This window comes from Ursus americanus, chromosome X, assembly GCF_024610735.1.
Source record: "Ursus americanus isolate L20-20 chromosome X, mUrsAme1.1.p, whole genome shotgun sequence".
NCBI classification, from domain to species: Eukaryota; Metazoa; Chordata; class Mammalia; order Carnivora; family Ursidae; genus Ursus; species Ursus americanus.
In genome coordinates, this window is record NC_142164.1 from 39,536,719 (window position 1) to 39,560,283 (window position 23,565).

General features: G+C 37.4%; 2 protein-coding genes across 7 annotated transcripts in view; one reads left to right on the forward strand and one right to left on the reverse strand.

Annotated features, from left to right (window-relative positions):
* Nucleotides 1-5,770: 5,770 nt before the first annotated feature.
* Nucleotides 5,771-23,565, reverse strand: part of DNAAF6 (dynein axonemal assembly factor 6) — a 28,599-nt gene continuing 10,804 nt past the window's right edge. Inside the window, exons 5-6 of the mRNA XM_045804999.2 lie at nucleotides 11,484-11,569; nucleotides 5,771-6,715 (exon numbers count right to left, since the gene is read on the reverse strand). Coding sequence (XP_045660955.2) covers nucleotides 6,586-6,715; nucleotides 11,484-11,569 — 216 coding nt within the window. The 3' untranslated portion in view covers nucleotides 5,771-6,585. The remainder of the gene's footprint in view (nucleotides 6,716-11,483; nucleotides 11,570-23,565) is intronic.
* NUP62CL (nucleoporin 62 C-terminal like) overlaps nucleotides 20,826-23,565 on the forward strand; it is a 93,082-nt gene continuing 90,342 nt past the window's right edge. For all 6 annotated transcript variants that reach the window (XM_087859595.1, XM_087859597.1, XM_087859598.1 and 3 more), the window contains exon 1: nucleotides 20,826-21,097. The gene's annotated coding sequence lies outside the window, so the exon portion shown is untranslated. The remainder of the gene's footprint in view (nucleotides 21,098-23,565) is intronic.

Consider the following 23,565-nt stretch of genomic DNA (forward strand, 5'->3'; position numbering starts at 1 on the left):
TAAAGGACCTATATTCTAGAAACTATAAATCACTCTTGAAAGACATTGAAGAAGACATAAAAAGATGGAAAGATATTCCATGCTCATGGATTGGAAGAATTAACATAGTTAAAATGTCCATGCTACCCAGAGCAATCTACACTTTCAATGCTATCCCGATCAAAATACTGAGGACATTTTTCAAAGAACTGGAACAAACAGTCCTTAAATTTGTATGGAAACAGAAAAGGCCCCGAATCTCCAAGGAACTGTTGAAAAGGAAAAACAAAGCTGGGGGCATCACAATGCCGGATTTCAAGCTGTACTACAAAGCTGGGATCACAAAGACAGCATGGTACTGGCACAAAAACAGACACATAGACCAATGGAACAGAATAGAGAGCCCAGAAATGGACCCTCAGCTCTTTGGGCAACTAATATTTGATAAAGCAGGAAAAAACATCCGGTGGGAAAAAGACAGTCTCTTCAATAAATGGTGCTGGGAAAATTGGACAGCTACATGCAAGAGAATGAAACTTGACCACTATCTCACACCATACACAAAAATAAACTCCAAATGGATGAAAGACCTCGATGTGAGACAGGAATCCATCAAAATTCTAGAGGAGAACATAGGCAGCAACCTCTACAACATCGGCCAAAGCAACCTTTTTCATGATACATCCCCAAAGGCAAGAGAAACAAAAGATAAAATGAATTTATGGGACTTCATCAAGATTAAAAGTTTCTGCACAGCCAAGGAAACAGTCAGAAAAACTAAGAGGCAGCCCACGGAATGGGAGAATATATTTGCAAATGACACTACAGATAAAGGACTGGTATCCAAGATCTACAAAGAACTTCTCAACCTCAATACACGAGAAACAAATAAACAAATCAAAAAATGGGCAGAAGATATGAACAGACACTTTTCCAATGAAGACATACAAATGGCTAACAGACACATGAAAAAATGTTCAAAATCATTAGCCATCAAGGAAATTCAAATCAAAACCACACTGCGATACCACCTTATGCCAGTTAGAATGGCAAAAATAGACAAGGCAAGAAACAACAATTGTTGGAGAGGATGTGGAGAAAGGGGATCCCTCCTACATTGTTGGTGGGAATGCAAGTTGGTACAGCCACTCTGGAAAACAGTGTGGAGGTCCCTTAAAAAGTTAACAATTGAGCTACCCTATGATCCAGCCATTGCACTACTGGGTATTTACCCCAAAGATACAGACGTAGTGAAGAGAAGGGCCATATGCACCCCAATGTTCATAGCAGCAATGTCCACAATAGCTAAATCGTGGAAGGAGCCGAGATGCCCTTCAACAGATGACTGGATTAAGAAATTGTGGTCCATATATACAATGGAATATTACTCAGCTATCAGAAAGAACGAGTTCTCAACATTTGCTACAACATGGACGGCACTGGAGGAGATAATGCTAAGTGAAATAAGTCAAGCAGAGAAAGACAACTATCATATGATTTCTCTCATCTATGGAACATAAGAACTAGGATGATCGGTAGGGGAAGAAAGGGATAAAGAAAGGGGGGGTAATCAGAAGGGGGAATGAAACATGAGAGACTATGGACTATGAGAAACAAACTGAGGACTTCAGAGGGGAGGGGGGTGGGGGAATGGGATAGGCTGGTGATGGGTAGTAAGGAGGGCATGTATTGCGTGGTGCACTGGGTGTTATACACAACTAATGAATCATCGAGCCTTACATCGGAAACCGGGGATGTACTGTATGGTGACTAACATAATATAATAAAAAATCATTAAAAATAAATAAATAAATAAATAAATAAATAAATAAATAAATAAAATTAAATCTATATCCAGACATGTTAGAGTCAAACTGCAGAACACCAAAAACAAAGAGAAAATTCTTGAAAACTATGAGAGACAGCAGACTTCAAAATTACAAAATATAGGCCAGAACACAGGTAAACCACATCTTCAAAGTTCTGAGGGAGAATATCTGTCAACCTAGATTTTATTTTTTATTATATTTTGTTTTATTTATTTGACAGAGAGAGAGAGAGAGAGAGAGAGAGACAGCCAGCGAGAGAGGGAACACTAGCAGGGGGAGTGGGAGAGGAAGAAGCAGGCTCCCAGTGGAGCAGGGAGCCCCATGCGGGGCTCGATCCCAGAACACTGGGATCACGCCCTGAGCCGAAGGCAGATGCTTAACGACTGAGCCACACAGGTGCCCCTCAACCTAGACTTTAAAACCCAGCTTAATTATTTTTTAAAAGTTTTATTTTTAAGTCATCTCCACACCCAATGTGGGGCTCGAACTCACAACCCCAAGATCAAGAGTCACATGTTCTACCAACTGAGCCAGCAAGGCAACCCCCCGGCTAAATTATTATTCAAGAGTGAGGGCAGTAAAAACATTTCCAGAAAAGAACTGAGAGGATCAAGAATTCATAAATCCTTGCTGAAGGTAATATTGAAGTGTTTGCTTCTGAAAGGAAGCACTAATGTGGGAAACGGAATTGTGAGCAAAAATATCGGTGAACATATAGGTAGATCTAAATAGGCGTTGGCTGTAACAAACAATAATGATGATGATGAATAATTTGGGGCTATAAGAACAAAGTTGGAGAGGGACGATTTGGTTAAAATTGTCAAGTCCTTGAATTGTTTTAAGGGAGGGCAGAACTATTGAGAAACTCTGGACATTTTAAGTAAAAGGAAAAGAAAAAACCAAAATGTATAACTTCCAAACAACTAGGAGGGAAAAAAAAAAGCATTTTAAAAAATTGACTAATGGAAAAAACGGCATGAAGGGAGGGGGAAAAAGTGTAGAAAAAAGCAGAATAAGAAAGAAATCCTATGAGGTGATATAAATAAATAAATCCAAATGTATCATTAATCACAATAAATGTGGCTGGACTAAAACTAAAACTTGTGAGTTTAAAGACAAAATCTTGCTTGCATTTAAAAATCCGAAATTTAGGGGCGCCTGGGTGTCTCAGTTGATTAAGTCTGCTTCTCCCTCTCCCTCTGCTCCCCCCCCCCGGCACTTGTGCTTTCTCTCAAATAAATAAAATCTTTGAATTTTTTTTAAAATCCAAAATTTAGTTAAATTCTTTTCATAAAAGTCACCTAAAACATAAGGGCATAAGAAATGATGGAAAAAGATAGGCCAGACAAATACTTACCAAATTGATGTAGCTATGTTAAAGTTAAACATACAAAACATATGAAGCATATAAAACATAGAAAGTGACAAATACTATTAAGGTTAAAGAGTGTCATAGTATATTTATAAAAAAAAGAATTCACCAGGAAGATATAACAGTTCTAAATCTGTCTGCACCTAAATACATTGCCTCAAAATATGCAAGAGAAAACCTGAGGGAATTACAAGGAGATACCAACAAATCTAACATTGAAGGTACATTTTATACACCTCTCCATGTTGATTGAGAAAGCAGACCAAAAATTAACAAGAATGTAGAAGACTTGAACAGCCCAATTTAAAAAAAAAACAAAACATTTCAGTTGATGTATATGGAATTCTATACCAAATAATTACAAAAAACTCATTCTTTTAAAATACACATAGATCTTTTATCACATTGCAATAAAATTAGAATTCCAAGTAAGAAAAATGAAAAAAGAATTTACTTCGAAATTAAAAGAAAGTAGGTTATAAAAACAGTTTGTGCAATATTATCCCATCTGGAGAAAAAGAATATCTATGTTATGCATTGAGAAAAAGGTCAGAAAGAGGCACTAAAAATGGTTAAGAGTGGTTATTTATGGTTTGTTGGCTTACAGGTGATTTTTAGCTTTGCTTTATTTATTTTTTTAGCTTCTCTTTATTTTCAAAGAGCTTTTCTGTGTTGTTAAATTTTCCTGCTTGGAGCATGTAAGCATATATATATATATATATGTATATATATATATGTATATATATATATGTATATATATATATATATATGTATATATATATATGTATATATATATTTTTCTAATTAGAAAAAAATCAACAATGAATCATACTTAGGGTCACATGTAGAATAATTACTTGCCTGATTTTGGCCATTGCCTCATAACTGGTCTCCCCTTCTCCATGCTGGCCTAATCGAGTCTCTTTTCCAAAGCATTAAGGATAAAATCCAATTTCCTAACCTCGGCCTGCAAGGTTTTGCATGACATTGCTCCAGCCTACATTTCCGACCTTACCTGTGGGCATACACCCCAGGTTCTCTCTAATCCAACAACACGGTCTTTCATTTCCTTGAACTCTCTGGTCTTTCCATTTGCTACCCCTTGAACCTGGAAGCCCTGCTGTTCTCCTTCCTCCAACACTCTCTTCACTTGTCCAAGTCCTAAGTATCCTTCATGTCTCAGCTGAAGTGTTAAATCCTTAGGGAAACGGTTTCTTCTCTCACTCCCCACACCGTTTGGTTTCTCTGATCGATATTTTCAAAGCACCCATTCTTTTCCCTCATAGCAGTAAAAAGAAATTTGAAAATACGTGTTTATGTGTTTACTTGGTTATTGTTTGTGTCCCTTGATAAACCGTTTGCTCCGTAAGGATGGGGCCCACAGATGGTTTGCTCATTGCTGTATCCCCAGCACCTAATATAGCGCCAGGCATGTGGTAAGTGCTCAGTGGATATTAGTTGAAAGGATGCATAAACAAGGGAATGAATGTACGATTGCATCCTCATGAGTGCTCCTGGAGATTATGGAACCAAAAAATGAAGTCAAGAAGTTCATAAAGGAGAAGGCTAATGATAGCCACAATTGTGGTTTTAACTTCCAGTTCTCCTGGTTATGGCTAAGATTTGTTGAAAAATGCTGACAACATAAATTTCCTTTTGTATTCTCTTTTTCCATCTACTTTGCTGGTCTATTCCCCTTTAAAGGAAGAAAGTCCTATGAATTAGCTTTAAAACAAAACAACAACGACAACAAAGTTGTTACTTCTAAGGCCAAGGACAGCGAAGAATGATCATGTGCAGATGGGTATAAATGACTGAATCACATTTCATTGTCTTGCAGCTCTGTTTCATTATATAATTGATACAGTACCACATAACCAAAGCCCAATTCAAGTTGGCCTGGATATGCTCTATCTTCTCTTCCAGGGACAACTTGTACACAGTCAGCTTGAATAATAATGGTCTTTGTAATTAGGGCCAGTACGTAGGAAAAGGAGATACATTTTCCACTGACTCACTGTTGCTCTCGAGAAGAAAAAATTGGTTACTGCTTAGGTTTGCTCCCAAGTTTACACTTCAGTGTGTAATCTTAAATTCTTAAAATACAGCCTTTAAAAAAGATGCTGAGGAAGCAAAGTAGGACACTCGTTTGTTCCTGCAACATCGTGGACTTAAATTCACAGGCACTAACTCCTTTTAGTCAATCCCACCCTCAACTCTTGCCCCCACAGAGGAAAGTCATGGTGCTAATTTCAATGGCAAATTCTCTACAAGAGTTCAAGGTTTTAAAACAACTGGTTTGGACCAAATCTCAGTCTTTTCCTTCTATTAGATCTAGTCACAAACTAGATGCTTGGTAGTTATCTACAAAAGTAAGTCTAGAAAACATCTGCTTGAGTATTTAGTCCCCTAATAGTTCATATAGAAGTGATAAACATCTTTCAATTTTTCATCTCTTCTCAAAATTTCACTCCCAGTTACCTTCCAGCTCTACAGTAAAGTGTGAGGCCTAGTTACATGAGTTTTAAAATGTGATTTATTCATAAATAATTCTGAAATAAACAGGCAATACAGTCCAGAAGAGGCAGGGGACATTGACATAATTCATAAAAATAGGTATGGCCAATTACAAATAAAAATAGGAAATGAGAAAGAATAGGTTTTGTAAGTGCACTACGCTTTTTTTATATTCCTTTTAAATGTCAAGGATTTCAATACTAAATATACACACAGTACCCCGAAAGGCATTGTTAGTAATTATTGGTGCACAAAAGGAAGACTATTTTTAACCTAACTAGATCCAAACATCGAGAGCAGGACTGGGGAAGCTAAATAATGCTGTGTGCTCGGGAATATTTCTTTTTCAAGTAAAACATGTTGTTAGTATGGTGTACCAAACTATTTATAATCCTTTGTTATTTGTATCTTCCAGAATTGTGAGAGCCGAACCAGAGAACACTGTAAATCATTTGATCAAATCAATGAAAAGGCAACCAAATAAACTTGTCTGGTGATAATAATGACCAACTGCAATGCGACTGATTGTATCATAGTATACTTAATTGGCTTAAGTTCTTCAGACTCCTGAAATAAGTGGACCAACAATTTCATGGTCATACTTCAGTTTTAATTGACCATGCAGTAATCTAACTGGATAACCCGTCAGTTCTATCCAGCTATTGCTTTAAAAATGGAATAGCTTTTGAATATGAGAAAACAATATTTCCCGCCAGAGTAATAGAAATGACTGTCAATGATCAGGATCTCACTAGAATTGAATTTAGACCCTTTCTGAAATATGTCAGAGTAATGAAGAAGATAGAAAACATTAACCAATTTTTTCCAAAGTTTTCTTTCATTTTTAATCAATCCAATGTACCCCTTTTCCTCCTTATTCATGAAGTTTTAGAAGAAATTGATGAAATCAAACTCTCTTTTCAAAGTTATGGTGACTTCAAGAGTCTCGGTCTCCAGGACATAGAAAGCTTTGGCACTGTTGCATTCCACAGGATGGGGAAGGGTTATCAACAGCTTCCTAAAAATCAAAACAAAACAAGATAAAAACCTAGAATCAGCTTCCTAAAGTGATATCAAGAAAATATCACAACTAATGAATCATTGAATATTATATCAAAACTAATGATGTACTATATTTTGGCTAATTGACTTTATTTATTTTTTTTTAAAGATTTTATTTATTTATTTGACAGAGATAGAGACAGCCAGCGAGAGAGGGAACACAAGCAGGGGGAGTGGGAGAGAAGAAGCAGGCTCATAGCTGAAGAGCCTGATGTGGGGCTCGATCCCATAACGCCGAGATCACGCCCTGAGCCGAAGGCAGGCGCTTAACCGCTGTGCCACCCAGGCGCCCCGGCTAATTGACTTTAAATAAAAAAAAGAAGATATCACTTTTAATAAGGTAACGGAAAGCAATACATAGCATCAGATGATTAGAAACCAAATATAGACAGTTTAAGTATTGGATCAAAAATATGCCTAAATAACACAAATAATATACCAGTTTTTTGGCCTTAAAAATCCAAGTGGGGGTTTTGATCCCCCACTCTTTTTTTTTTCAAAATCGACCCCATTTTGCATTATAGACACATAGTCTCAGGCTTGGTTTATAGGCAGAGGAATAGAGCCATTGCAACTTCAAGTTGGTTGGATAGATCTGTTGCCAGCCATGCTCACCTGTAGAGGGAATGTGACTGACTGATACAAATCTGAATGTTGGAATGGTTCTATAATAATTCTGCTAGCACGACCTCAGGCTGAGTCTCTACTACAGGTATAGTTATTGAAATTCAGGCCTGGAATGATTTTAATACCAGATCAATGAAAGTGCTTCTCTGTGCTTGCTTCTGGTTCTTTCTACTATACATTGACAAAAAGCCCTGTGAGAAATTGCTGGGTTTATTTTGCAGTTGTGGCTCGGTTACTGGAGAGCTGTATGCTTTAGACACATTGCTGGGATGAGACATCCGTAATTCTGTCATAGTGGTATGAATCGGAATTATGCTTTGGGTCGGCACATGCTGCTATCTGAAGAAAATTAAATGCACGATACTCTTGTTACCTCATATTCTCCATAGAGAAGGCTTGAGTATCTCTATAAAAAGTGGACCAAAAAGCTCTTTAAGAAGATATAGGATCCAAACCAGTAAAGGAATCTGGTATTTTTTAGGGCTACTTATTGAACACCTGTAAAAATAGTATTTGAAAACAAACTCTTGAAAACCAATCGCCTCTTTACTCATTTGCAAAGACCTAAGTTCAGGAAACTGGGCTCATTAAAAGTATTTATCACACATCTCTGGAACCAAAAGGAGAAATTTTCTGTGACTCTTGTTCCATTCCAGATATTTGGGGTAGGAAAAACAGCTCTCGCCACCAGAAGTAATGATATCGTGATGTATTTTAATATAGCCTGTAATATTTGGCATTTCAAGAAAGCGGGTACAAAAATGCTTAGAATCCATCTTTTTAAAATTGTTTATAATATAGGTTGAGCTGGACTTAGATTTGCTTTATCCCTTATTCTGCAAATGATAATATATTCGCTTTAAAAATAAAGCAAAGCTCAGTGGTGGTAGCTTCATTGAACTAAAAGACAACTATAAATCAACTGAAGAAGGATTTCCAATGATAATCTGCACCTCTCTGTCCAGAGAGAAATAAATTCAGAAGAGACAGGTAGTGGCCATAGGAATGATCCATCTATCCCTGCATTTCTGTCTAGTGCTTAGTAGTATGGCTTCACATGCTAAAATTTTGAACAGAAATTGTGCAACTTATTTAGGCTCTTAGGCGAAGGGAAGTATTTTTGTCCAGTCTGTTTTACTGCCTGATATCTGAATTAAGATTTATATTTAAATAAAATAAAATTCTACAAATACTTATCCATGTACAATTCATTGAAGGACAGGACTATATCTTATCTTCATGTCCCCCCACTGTCTAGCAGAAGACTTTATAAATGTTTGTTGAATGAATAAATAAATGAATGAAAAGCAAATAGGTCACTACAAAATAATATTTGAATACCTACTATAGATTAGTATGATCACGTATGAATAAATATTTAAACCCAATACCTCGGCCTTTACATTGATAGTATACTTGCTTTTAAGAAGGTACAGTTTGGGCACTGATCAAATGTTTATCCAGTGTTAATTTTCATTAGCAATTATTTAAAAGTGAACTATAATATATGAAAGTAAGACAAAAAAACTATAAAGTGAACTCTAATTTAGAGACTTACATACTTACATTTATATTAGCAAAGTCAAGGTGATGTTCCTTGCAAGAGATTTAAATATAGGACAACCTTGTTCTGTGCATATTCACACAATGCAGTTTTTATTTTATGTGGTTAATAAATTATTTTATCTAAATATCTGGGTTAAAAATAAACATGACTTTTTAAAGGTTTTCTTTTTTTTATTATGTTCAGTTAGCCACTGTGTAGTACATCATTAGTTTTTGATGTAGTGTTCAATGATTCATTAGTTGTGTATAACACCCAGTGCTCATCATAACGGTTTTCTATTGGAGCCATAACTATTTTCAAAGAAAGTGCAAAAATAGCTACTGAGCTGAACTTCACCATTTCATTTTGAAAACATTTTTTTTTAGTTTGAACATCAGTCAATTCTCAATCAATCTGAATTAAAGGAGCACAGCAACGGTGAGAATAATCTAAATAACATTCAACCAAAAATTAACTCATACTTGTATTTATAATTTGTTCCTATTATCCCATTCAAGGAATTCATTTATGACATTCTTAGGATTCACTTCAAAAAATAATGAAACCTCATCTGAAGATAAAAGTCCTTGGGAAATTATCCAATTTCCCCTATCTTTCCTCTTTTCTATCTACTCCATGTTGGGAATCAACATGCCAAAACAACCAGTTTTTTTAAAAATGAAGAATTTAAGAAATTGCTTTATTTCTTTAGGTTGTATAATTCCAAAAATCTGGGTTTTATTGATAATCCTAATGCGATTGACTATCATTTGACTGATATTACTAGTCCGTTCAGTTAAAATAGATTCACTTATTTTGCCTTATACATACACGAACAGGATATTTTCACTTAACCTTTCTTGGGGAAGTAAACAGTGTAGAAGATGTCAAAATTAGAAACTAAAGAAAGTTAATGTGAATATCAATAAACTCAAAAACAAGACACATTTCCAATAACACAATTTCAGATAATAGCATGGCTCCAAAGAATGCTCCAGTGTTTAGGAAAAATGGTAAAAATGATAAAAGCCTGTCTTTAGTCTTCTACCATAATTCGTGATTTTTTTTTCTTAAGAGACAGCACCTCCAGGCGCAGAGCATTTAATATATAAGAACAGTATGATCCAAAAATTCTAGTGTAGCCCACATTCTGTGTGGACAGGTATCTCTGTGTGAGTCTTTCATTTAGTGAGCTCTGATAGATATCTGGAATGACAGCGTAGCCAGAGCAGCTGCCTAAAGACTGATGGAGAACTGCTAGGGGAACGGAAATTAACTCCATGGTGTGTAGATATGTATGTGCTTTTAACAAGCACACAAATATCATGGAAGATTAACTGTTCACGTAAGCAACTTTCTTTGCAGAGGCTGTGTGGAAGAGTCAAAGTATATATAATATGAATTTAAAAAGTAAAATACTCCTTAAAGTGAATGGTAGGAATAGTGGATGTAATTTTTATAACATGAGACAATTTCTTGTGAGAATATAGTTTTGAAATGATATAAGTGATGAGAAAATATTTGACATGTATTCATCTGTAGACCAGTTTGGGTTAAATGCATCTACTGTAGAAATCAAGATTAAGCTATGTATGTACACTGGGTTGTTTACACATAGGAGTCTTTTGTATGAAGGATCTACTTTTTATTTTTGTGACGTTCTAAGACCAACAGGGGAGAAGTATTGATACTGGTAATGGAAGAAAGAAAAGGTGCCAGAAGTTGACTGCTCGCCACACCCAGTTTGAAATGGTCGTGAGTTACAGAGAATGAACCACTGCTGTCAACTGAAGTATGCTCGCTGCTATACATTCAGATGGAAAGTGAACAAAGCAGTGAGATATTTAGATATTTTATCTAGCACGCACAAGGTTCCGTGGATTCTCTCTTTACAGAGTTGGCGTTGGGAGACAGGACTGATTGGTCCAGGTTTCAGGATAAACATTTACATCAGACTCTTTATGTGTTGAGTTTGGGGAAGATAATTTGAACCTGTGTAATAAGAAGACTATTTTGAAAATATCAAAATGTTTAATTGAGTTATTCCACTACTACCTGTATTCTTTTTCAATGGGTTGAAGAGTTAGTGATAAATTGTCAGAATTTTTAAGTGATTGATGACAAGAATTTTCTGTTAATTTTTAGATGAATATAATCAAATTTAACCTTAGAGCCCCACAATAACCAAAAAGTTTAAAGATACTGCTTCTTTTATGCCATCACTGTACAAAAAAACCACATGAAAGACTTAAAACTTAAGAGATTTTCACCTCTAGTTGTTTTTCCTCGCAGATAAGCAAAGTGTATCGGAATGTCAAGGACTGTGTTTGGTGGTATCAAACTACTCCAAATGTATGGGTGCAAAGCAGAAAAAAATCAGGTGTTTCCAAATATATTTATATTTATATTATGCAGATCAAACATCTGAATGACTTTTTCACTTTTCTTCAGACTTTAGGGGTGATGCAAAATAACTAGGCACACTCTAAGAATATTGACTAAAGTTTTGTTAATATTATAATACATTACTCTACTTCTAAGTTTTACTCACTTATTAGGAGTACGAAGGTCAAGGACCATTTCTTGGATGTCAATTTTAATTTCAGAAGGATTTGTATTTGGCAGTTTGATTTTAACCTGAAAGAGAAAACGAGAAGAAAAATACTGCTATCTTGAAGAACAGTTCATGTGAAGAGTGTAGGGAAATATGGGGAAATGAGAACTAATATTTATTAAGTTCCAGCTATGTGCAAGCCTAGGCCCTCTCCTCATAACAATTCTGAGAGGCAGGATTACCACCATTTTACAGATAATGAAACAGATACAGAGAAATTTAATGAGGACCTGAGGGCAACTGTGTGTAATTGAAGGTCTGTCTGACTGGAAACATGTTGGTTACTTGCTTGTAACTTTCATTGTCTGAAGGTGCATACTAGTAAATAGAGTTTTAGAGGTCCTACTATCCAAATATATCTTATGGCTAATATTTTCATTAAACAAAGAATTACCTCCTAATTTATATTTTGAAAATTCAGATTTATAATTACAGACGTTTCAAGTGAGAGAAATAGAGCATTTCTTAAAGAGGTAGTTATAAGTGCTCTACCTCAAAGTAAATGAGCATTCTATTGGACAAAGAAAGACCCATTTTTATTATAATAACTTGCAGATCTGATAGTTGAGATGTTCTTCAGTTGCAGGATGACTCATATCACCTGGACCAAGGCATATAAATATTTATTTCTTTAGTCTGAAATGTTTAGATCTTTCAAGGTAAAAGATTATTTCCCCAAGGTTGAAATGACATTTGAGGAAGGAAAAAAATTATAACTTATGTGAAATTTAGATACGACTTCTGGGTAGAATGTCAAAGTGTTTCTTAAAATCACTTGCAACTCCAGTGAAGGGTAATTTAGAAACAACTCACTAATTTTTCCTCTTGAGAAAATTAAAATTGTGTACTAAAATGTTTTCAGAGGAGGGACAGGAAGGAACAAATTAAGTGGAATCGTACACATTAATATCTCATAAGATAGAAGGTTCAATAGGAATCTTAACAGAAAAACTCCTGAAACATGAATCAGACTTCTTTAGAAATACTTTCAATGAATTCCCGGAAAATAGACATGGTTATTTATTGACTTCTAACTGATTGTACCCAAGATCTAACTAGTCCAACATTATAAGTACAGTACATCACTGACCAAGCAATTAAAGGAATTGATGCTCCTCTCTTTACATAGGATGCAAATTGATTTAGTTCAAAGAATTACTTACTTTAATAGGTAAACTAAGGAAAACTAAAAATTTCATTGGAAAACTTTCAACCTTTTGGGAGCTCAACCTTTGGAGTCAAACTTGGGTTTGAATTCTGTTTTTTGTCACTTATCAGTTCTCTATTGCTTATAGTTATCTATTGTTTTATAACCAAAACCAATTACACCCCCCCCAATTTATGGCTCAAAACAACACACATTTTATTATCTCACACATTTTTTGTGGGTTAGGAATTTGGGAGTGGCTTAGCTAGGTTGTTCTGGCTTAGGGTCTAAAGTGAAGTTGTAATCAAGATATTGACTAGGGCTGCATACATCTGAAGGCTTTATTTGGGCTAAAGGTTCTGCATCCAAGATGGCCCACACATAGCTGTTGGCAGGAGGCTTCAGTTCTTTACCACATGGACTTCTCCATAGGGCTTAGGGCTGCTTGATTGTCCTTATGACACAATAGCTGTCTTGTCCCCAGAGTGAATGATTCAAAAGAGCAACGCAAAAGCAATGCCTTTTTCCCCCCCAACATAGCCTCAGAAATGGTACTTTTTTATTTCTGTGATATCCTAATGGTTACACAGGGCAGCCCTATTCCAGTGTGAGAGGGGACCACATGAAGGGAAGAATATCAGTAAGTGAAAATCATTAGGGGCCATCTTGTAGGCTGGCTACCACAGTACCCATCACTAAGTTCAGTTCAAACCTCTGTCTTCTGGCCTTCTGAATAAAAAGTAGCAGGAAAAGGTCCACTACTTTAAGGTTTGTGTGAGCCTGTCTTTCCACTTTCAGCTTGTCTTCAGGCAAGTAGGCAAAACTACTTGCTTAGTCTGTCTCTGGGAATTCACTTTGGAGCTTTCCTGGAGATAGGTAAAGGTTGGTCAAATGGCTTTCACGGTCCTCTATTCTCCTCTATGTGTTGTAACAGAGCTGGCTTAATATACCAAAGCGTTTGGGAGGGGAGGTCATTAATGTAGGATTATCATTTTGAGTTTTAAATCTCCTCTTTATTGTTTTGTTCTTACAACAGATTTATATGACAAGATGGTTCCTGAGGAGATAATATTCCTATAATCTGTAAATGATTAATACAGGATCCTCAGACAAGTGTTTGTGATCATATTATAAGATGCTGGAAAATTGAAATGAGAAGGCCAAATGGCAAATGTTCCATGGAGGTCATCCATTCTATGTTTCCTCTTGAGCTGTCACTTCCTGACAACCAGAACAGAAGAATAAATGAAATATATCTTATATATAACTTGGCCAGTTTCTGTATGCTATTTACTGAAATTCTATTGAAGCTCAAAATATACAGAAGGGTTTGGGCTGAAAATTCAAAAGATACTCCTATTTAATTTATGGATTCAGGATATTATAAAAATATTTTTGATTTGACAGAAATACAGGAACCACCTCCAATATATTTGATTCCTAGAGAAGAAGTTAAGACTATTTGAGTTTCAATTTGAAACTTAATGTTAGGAAATTTTGATTAACAGAAGAAGTTTGGGTAGGTCTCATTCCTAATTGCTTTGGTAATTTAACTTCCTATTGTTTAATTATGGAAACCCATGTTTATCTATGGAGATATTCTTCCCATTGCAGCCATCTAAGTATTTTATACAAATTCTCATGAGTAATAATGATCTATAGGAAAATGAAAAAAATTAAATGTGATGGATCCCTACTTTGAAATAATATATTTACCTGTGAAGAATAAAAGTATAGACGTAAGTGTTCTCCAAAACCAGGACACAAAACCAATAGATATCTTTTTAAATTAATGGATAAATTTTCTATGATGTTACCACTTTGATTTTTTTTAACTTTATTTATTTATTTGAGAGAGAGAGAGAGCACAAGCAGGGGGAGGGGCAGAGGGAGAAGCAGGTTCCCCACTGAGCAGGGAGCCTGACGTGGGACTCAATCCCAGGACCCGCAGATCATGACCAGAGCCAAAGGCAGACGCAAAACCGACTGAGCCACCCAGGCACCCCTGAAGTTACCACTTTGAAACATCCCAGTACTATACTGTCATGCCTGTCTTAGGAGATCATGGAAGCATAGTACCTCTTCTTTCATAGGAATCAAGGTTAAGCTCAGCTCCTTCTGGAATAAGAAGTCTCATCTACAGGACCTCCATGTTTCTATTGGCCCCCACAATCACCTCCAAACACTCATAGTCTCACTACCACTAGCTGTCTTGAGACTACCAGAACAAAATCCATTATACTTTTATCTCTATTTGTCAAGAACACAAAAAGCCTCAGACTCCCAAGTCCTTGCTTATCACCTAGTAATTACCAACTGTATCTTCATGCCCTCTATTTTGTTTCCATTTCCTATCCCTCACCAACTCATGAAACCCTTCCATAGTTCCTCTGGAACACACAGTCCATGCCTTTTATCTCTTCAGCCTCTGAACATTCCTTTCAATTTCTTGAAATCTGGATCTCCCTTGATGACACTGCTTCCCTAGTCTTCTCAACTGGTGCCTGTTTTTTTCTCCCATTGCATTTATATCCCTGGGCCTGCCCCTTTCCTCTAGCTTTTAAAAATGAATCTCATGTCTTCACACTATACCACCAATTACCCTCCCTGTTGGAATCATCTACCAACTCCTTAAGAAGGAGGGAGTAATCAAAAGGGTAAAACACCGCTGGGTGGTCATCCTCATATCTTTAATAATAATAATAATTCTTTGTTCTCTATTGGTATTTCTAACATTAAATTTCTGTCTTCAGTGTTGACAATTTATATATTCATTTAGATAACCTTTACAACCTCTGAGCCTCACTTTCTCATGTCCTTCAAGTGTTTGCACAAATATTTCCTTCTCAGTGAGACCTTCCCTGACTATCTATTTAAAATTGCAGCTGTGGGGCACCTGGCTGGCTCAGTCAGTAGAACATGTGATCTAGATCTTGGGGTCATGATTTCAAGCCCTACATTGGGCATGGAGCCTACTTAAAAAAAATTGCAGCTACTAAGGCCAGGGTGGCTAGAAGATAATGAATAAGGAAGAAAATGTGGTGTCAAATGAAACTGAAAAAGCAGGTAGTCGTCAGATCATATAAGGCCTCATAGGTCAAGATAAGGAGTTTTGATTTTGTTCTAAGTGCTGTAGGAAGCCACTGAAGGTTCTGAACAAAGAAGTGATGTGATTTGATTTACTTTAAAAAAGGATCTCTCTGGACACTGTGGAAAGGCTGCAAGGAAGCAATTGTTGAAGGAGGGAGAAGAGAGAGGAGGGACTCATAATGGTTCAGGTGAAAGATGATGGTGGTTTGGAACATGATGGTAGTCGTGGTGGTAATGAAAATTAGATGGATTTAGAATGTATTTTGAAAGTAGAGCCAATAAGACTTGCTGATGGTATAAAGGAAAGAGGAAGGAGGGATGATTTAGGTGTTTAGTTTGTGCAGTTGGGTGAATGTTCTTGCCATTTCCTGAGATGATGAAGATCAATGAAAAAGAGGTTTGGGGAGGACAACTAAGAGTTCTGTTTTGGGCGTGTTAGGTTTGGATTGCCTATTAAAGTGAGAGATGTTAAGTAAGCAGTTGGTTATGTGAATCCGAAGATTTTGGGAGAGGCCAAGACTAGAGAAACAATATTTAAAGCCATTGGACTGGATGGAAAGAGAATAGAGAAAAAAGAGACATGGGTTTTTTTCAGAGACCTAGAGAACTTGAGCCAAGAGAGGAAAAACCAGTGATTTGAGGTCAAAGGAGATGAGGGATGCCCAGTGATTCTGGAGGAAAACCAGGGGAGAGGGGAGTCATTAAAGTAAGGAGAAAAATATGTTTTAAGAAGGAGGAAGTAATCAAAGAGGTAGAAGACTGCTGGGTGGTCCATCCTCATATCTTCAACCGCTCTTTTTCTAATTTTGTGCAGGACAACTGTTTGTTTTTAGGATTGTCCCTCTTATTGCAGGATTTAGAACATCTCTGGCCCTTGAGTACTAAATGCCAATAACATACTATGACCAAAAATGCCTCCACCCATTTCTAAAAGTCCTCTGGGGCCCATACCATGACTACTTTCCTACTATTTGTTCATTCACTCTAGTGACACACAGTAGGCACTCAATAAATATTACATAAGCAAAGGAAGGGATATTTGTCATCAACTGAAAAGCATTCTTAATTCTCTTTTATCCTAAAAAATACCCCTAAATCCTGCCTCCTCCTCAACAACCACCTCTTCTGTCTCCTCTCCTTCACTGCTAAACTTCCTCAGAGAATGATCTACATTTGCTGCCTTCTCTTCCTCGCTTCCTTTCACTTCTTGGCTTTCTTCAATCTGGCGTTGGCACCTACCACACCGCTGAAGCTACTGTCTTCTGAAGGTCACCAAAGGCTTCTTAACTGACAAATCTAAAACTTCCTTTTGCACCCTAATCCTGGTTTACCCCCTCTGTAGCATTAGATACTGTTATGGCTTTCCCCATCTCTGAATATCTTTCTCAGTTCCTCTTCCCTTATCTACGCCTCAAGTATTGGCATTTTCCTAGGGTCAATCTGTTCCTGCTTGCATGAATACAGAAGTTTCTGCCTGTTCTTGTTCAAGGATTCTGGACCATGTGATTCAGATACTTTGATGAAACCTCCTCAAAACGGCATCATCAAAATGTAAAATTGCTGATTTTTTTTTTACCAAGTAATACGGATAAGACATTTTTCACTCTTATTTCAAACCTGACCCTAAGCCCATCTCAAACTCTCCCCCATCTCTCTCTCTCCCCGCCCACACGCATGCTGCATCTATCCCTAATTATGGCAGACTTGTATTTTCAACTCTGCTAATTTTGGTACTATTAAAAATTTTAAATACATCTAACTTTCATAATGACAAATATATTAAATCTATACAATTAGATTAGTGTTTAAGGAGGTATTCATGCCCCTACCATCATTATGAAAGAATGTTATGATATTAACTATAAATGTATGTATACTACTGAGAGAACTATTAGAAATTGAATTGAAGGTTTACTGTGCTGCCTGGAGCTGATAATAAGGAATTGTATTACAGCTCAAATATCTCTCTCCCTGACACACAGTCTGATATGTAACCAATCAAATAAGGTTAACATAATCAGAAAGTCTGCAAAAAAGGTGTCCATCCTCTAGAATTTATATGGAAAAGAGAATCTATTCCATTATCAAGTAGCCAAATCCATTGATTCATTAAAGGTAAATGAATATGGCTGATTTAACCTTAAGAGAGAAATCAGGACTTGAGAAGCAGACCATTCAAGAAACAAGTGAATTCTCAGAAGATAGGGAGACACTTTGCTCAGAATGATTGATAGCCCTTTCTGAGATGAGAATGTGTGATAAACATGTGACTCCTGGTTGTGTCTGCCAGATAGTGACTGACTCCTATCCCATCCCTGACTCTCATCCCACTCTCAGTGAGATTTAGAGATGGAGTAAGGCTCATATCCCAGTGAAGAGGTGATGATGAAAGAGAAACAGGCTTAATGCCTTGCTTTATAGGTCATATCAGAATGTCCCCTGATCAATACAGATGCATTAAAGCAGAAGAACCAAAATATTATGAATTCATTGCAGCTCAAAAAGAGTGTCAAGCTATGTACAGGCTGCTTTTCCCCACCTCTAGAACAAACAGTGGGTCATTTGGCAGAATATCAATAACCCTAGCCCCATTCGCTTTTGGATTTTAGAGATAATCTGCTGTTCAACATGCATGGGTGAAAATGGGAATCCACTGACCTACTTCCCGACTGCACCCACCCCCATTCCTGCCACAGATAGTCCTATGGGGAAGAAAGGCTATCTTCCTACATATCTTCGATACCTAAACTTCTTTTTTCCACGCCCCCCAGCTGGGACCCAAGAGGTCAGGTACTTTGGTCAGCACTATTTCTCAGGGGTAGGCAAGTTCCTATTTTTTTTCCCACCTTGTTTCTATGACAGCTTTTTGGCTTCCCCCATCATCATTGTTTTTTATCTCTAAAGCCATGACACAGTCTCAACCTCACTTCATTGATCCAATTCCTCTTGGTTTTCAATTCCTGACTAGGATCTGGAGTGAGAATTTCCAGTGCCTCTGTTTGAACTCTGCCTCTGAATACTGACCTCACCCCAAGGGCTCATGTATTCTACCCTCAGTCCCATTTCTGCAGGTTCCCTAGTGTCCCTCTCAACACCTCCCCCTCTCCAAACATACAGGTGCTACCTAAAATCAGTTCTACTTCATTCTAAGCCTGATGTAAAGCCAGCACTCAGTGGTAGTATATTCTAATCCCTCAGAGAGCAAACACCAATTCTGGAAATCAACATCTCCAGTCCCTGTCTTTGAGTTCAACATGGATTTATATTTCTAACAGCCTACTGGATACCTCCAACAAGATTTCTTGCAGGCAGTTCAAACTCAGTATAACCAAAACTCAATATTTTTCTCTTAAAACTTTGCCTTCTTTTGCTTTTCTAACTTGATATCCCCATACCACAAACAAAACCACCCTTGGTTTATTCTTATTCCAAAAGTAATAGATGGTAATTGTAAAAAAAAGAAAAGAAAGGAAAAGAATAGAAAATTCAGACGAGCAAAAAGAAATAGAAACCATTTCTAAGACTACCATCCAGAGACAAACCACTTTACATCCCCATATCTTGATTAATGTCATCACTAATTACCCAGTCACCCAAGCTAGAACCCTTGACTTCTGTTTCTCCCTTACATATCCCATTGGACAACTTTCTAAATCTTACCAGTATTACCTCTGAAATGTCTGCTTTGCTCTCTATCCCCACCGCCACACTCCAGGCTCCTACCTCTCTTCCCTGAATTAATGCAATTGTCTCTCAACTGGTTTTCCTACCACCAATCTCCCTAACTCACACTCATCTCCAACTGTCATCTCTGCCAAATTCTCCACCATAATTTGCCACTAGAGTTGTTCTGAAATACACACCTAATTGTTTAACTCACCTGCTTGAAGACAGTTTGTAACTCTAATGCCCACAAAAGTCCACAGCTCATGGTGTCTTAGTCAGCTGGTGCTGCCCTAACAAAATACTACAGACTGGAATTCAGAGCATGCCAAACATGCCAGCATGGTTGGTTTCTGGTGAGCACTCTCTTCTCGGCTTGCAGAAACCTGCCTTCTCACTGTGTGCTCACGTGGCCCAGAGAGAGCGCGAGCAGGGCAAGCTCTCTGGTATACTTGTATCAAGGCACTAAATCATCACGTGGCCCCTACCCTTGTGACCTCATCTAAACCTAATTACCTGTCAAAGCTTCCATCTCCAAATACCATTACAACGGGGGTTAGAGCTTCAACATAGGAATTTTGGGGGGACACAATTCAATCCATAGCACATGTTATGACATTCAGGGGCTTTTACAACTAGCTCTAAGCTGCTTATTCTGTTTTATCTTTTATTGTTCCATGCCAGTGCATTCTGGAGCTCCAAGAACATCACAAATAGTTCTCAAAACACATATACTTCCATAGCACTAGGCCTTTGCTCATGCCGCTGTTTATTCTCCTCAGACAGGTTTTCCACCCTGACAAATTACCACGTACTTCAAATGTCCAGGCCAAATGCCACCTGTATCGTGAAGTCTGCTTGGACTACTTCTTTGCACAATATCACTTTATACACACTTCTATCAAATTCTTATTGTTTGGTTTCAAATCGTAGTTCTAACCAGATTCTAAGTGTGTGAACTTAATGCAACGCTAAACTTCTTTGTGCTTCAGCAACCACCTCTGTAAAGTGAAAATAATAGCACCTATTTCATAGGGTTGATGTGGGGATTAATGATTTACTATGTGCAAAGTTCTCAGAGAAATGCCTGGCACACACTAAGCATCCTCTACATTATTTGCTAGTATTATTATTATATCATTTTAAGCAAAAACACACAGGATAAAAACCTTTATTCATAGACTGTAAATGTAGGGAAATGGCTCTGCTATGGTACTCTGGTGACTCTGCACTATGCCCATTGGCCACATAGGCAAGGCTCAACTGCAGTCTGCCCCAAGTCTTGGCAGAACATCCTGTGATCCTCCCGGAACATGAGAAGATACAGTCTTGTGAGGAGTCGCCTCAAGGCTGTTTCTTATCTGTCTTTCTACCTTGTGGGAGGCTTCTTATCTTGTAGGAGGCTACCATGAGGCAGTTTCTCACCCTCCTCCCTGATTCCAATAAGGCATAAGGGCTTTCTACCTCCTTCCTCTTGGCTATAGATGCGGACTATAAAAGAGTCTAGCTACAGTCTAGAGTTGGCTCTTCAGCAACAGAGTGCCCCACTGCTCATGTCACCTGTCATCTGGTCCCTTTAGCTCGCTGTTGTCCTGTGGGGCAAAGGGATATGCGGAGCTGACACCATGCTGATCTTGCTTATCCTGCCTGTGTAAGTAATAAACTTTATCCATTTGGGTTCACTATTTCCTTATTGGATGGATCTATGAAAGTCTGTGCTGCTGCTTATAGAGTGCTTGATCTCATGATAGTAAGCTCCTTGCAAGAAAGAGAAACTTCTCTATTTTGTTCAACCCTGTATACCAAGTATCTTGCCTATAGGAAGTGTTCAGCAAGTATTTGTTGAATTAAAAAATATAGCAAACAGTGGCAAATATGTATTCAAGGATACATAGTCAAGGATATATATCAAACCTATTATAGTGGGATCCTTGTGGGGAGGGATGGAAAGTATAGAGAACAAAAGAGAAAATAAAAAATGATAAAATCAAATAAAGTAAAATAGAACAAGACAGGGGCATTATACTCATGAGGTTTAAAGAAAAATATACATGTTACCTAGGAGGGAAAAGCCCTCTAGCTCTCTTATTATTCTTTCATTAATTCATATGAGTATTTGATACCTTACAAGCTTGACCTTATTTTCTCAACCGTAATACAAGGAGAAAAGTCTAGATAAGCATCTTTTAAACCGTGTTTCAAAGAGCCCAGGTTTTCTCCTAGGAGCTGCCTCATGGGCGATAGTACCCTTAAGGCAGTGGTACTTGTATGTGTTCTATATGTTGGGCTTTCTCATAGAATGGTTTGAAGGAAATGGTTGGCAGCTAAAAACAAAACAAAACAAACCTGCAAACTACTGACCTAGCTGTAGCTCTAAAATGTACATCACGATGATTATAGTTATTAATACCATATTGAATATTGGGAATCTGCTAAGAGAGTAGATTTCAAGTGCTCTCAACACACACACACACACACACACACACACACACACACACACACACAGGTAAGTATGTGAGGAGAGGATATGTTAATTAGATTGACTGCAGTAATCATTTCACTATGTATATGTGTATCAAGTCATCATGTTGTACACTTTAAATACATACAATTTTTACTTAAAACATAAAATGCCTAATTATAGATTAAGGCCAGGGAAGCTTGGTAGCTACAAACTCAGGAGGAGAGCAGCAGGCAGAATTTAGGTAATGAAGCACTTTGGCTTGAGGTTAGAAGGAAAGAACGGAAGTTTTGCTGAAGACATACATAATTATAACTGATAATTTTGTTTAGGACAGTTGCTTTGATTTGAGACTCATGAATCCTGCTTTCTTATTTGGAGACTGGGGAGGGTAATAGAAAGGGTGGTCCTTGTGAATCTTTAAACTCCAAGTCACTCCTTGTACTTAAACAGATTGTTTGTGCTACTATCTTCCTCAGCTTAAACAGAGGTCTTCTTAAAGTCTCTGTGTTGGATTGTTACACATAGACCAGGTCCAGCCCCCAAATAACAAATTTAGCCAGTTCTAAGGTGTAATTCCCCCCACATTTTAGTGTTTCTGATACTGGGATGCATCACACAATCAATGCGTATATTCAATGGGAGTAGCACACTCATTATTCCTTTGTTATTAAATGAATGGCAATTTGATGATGTCTTAGATGTGAGGAAATGCCATATTATCAACAGGAATAGTAAGCTTATAAATTTGAGCAAGAAATACTTGATATGCTGTCAAAAACCTCTTTCGTCTGAGTCTTACGAGGGGTTTAAGCAATCATGGTGGATATCATCATTAATATGCCTACAAGATAAAATTCAAGCTACAGAATTCAAGCTACAGATCAGGGATCGTTCTTCTTTTTTGAGAGTTGGCTTACCAGTACACCACTGTCCACAACTATTCTTTATTCTTCTTATGCTCACAGCTTACTCAAATAGGCCAGGCTATTTCATGCCTGGATACCTCCCCATGTGCTTTACCTCTGCTGGGAATGCTCTTCTTGGAATGTTGCCCACTGGAAAAATCCTGTCTACCCAGTGTTGATTCCTTTCTGCTTTATGACACCATATATGTCACACATATATGCTTCTAAGTATGTATTTCCATACTGAATTGCAATGATTTGTTACATGTCCACCTCCTTTACTATAAATTCCTTGAGGGTGATGACTGTATCTTATTTATGTTTGTATCCCTAGTACTTAGAACAGTGCCTGGTATGTAATAGTATACACTAAGTATTTAAAAATTGAATATATGCACTATTCCTTATGTTCCATATATGAGTGAAACCATATGATAGCTGTCTTTCTCTGACTGACTTATTTCACTTAACATAATACCCTCCAGTTCCATTCATGTCAATGTAAATGGTAGATATAGTGCAGAGGACAATAGGGTAAGGGAGGGGAAACTGAAGGGGAAGAAATCAGAGAGGGAGACAAACCATATGAGACTCTTGACTCCAGGAAACAAACTGAGGGTTGCAGAAAGGGATGTGGGTGGGGCGATGGGGTAACTCGGTGATGGTCAATAAGGAGGGCATGGAATGTGATGAGCACTGGGTGTTATATGCAACTAATGAATCATTGAACATGATATCAAAAACTAATGA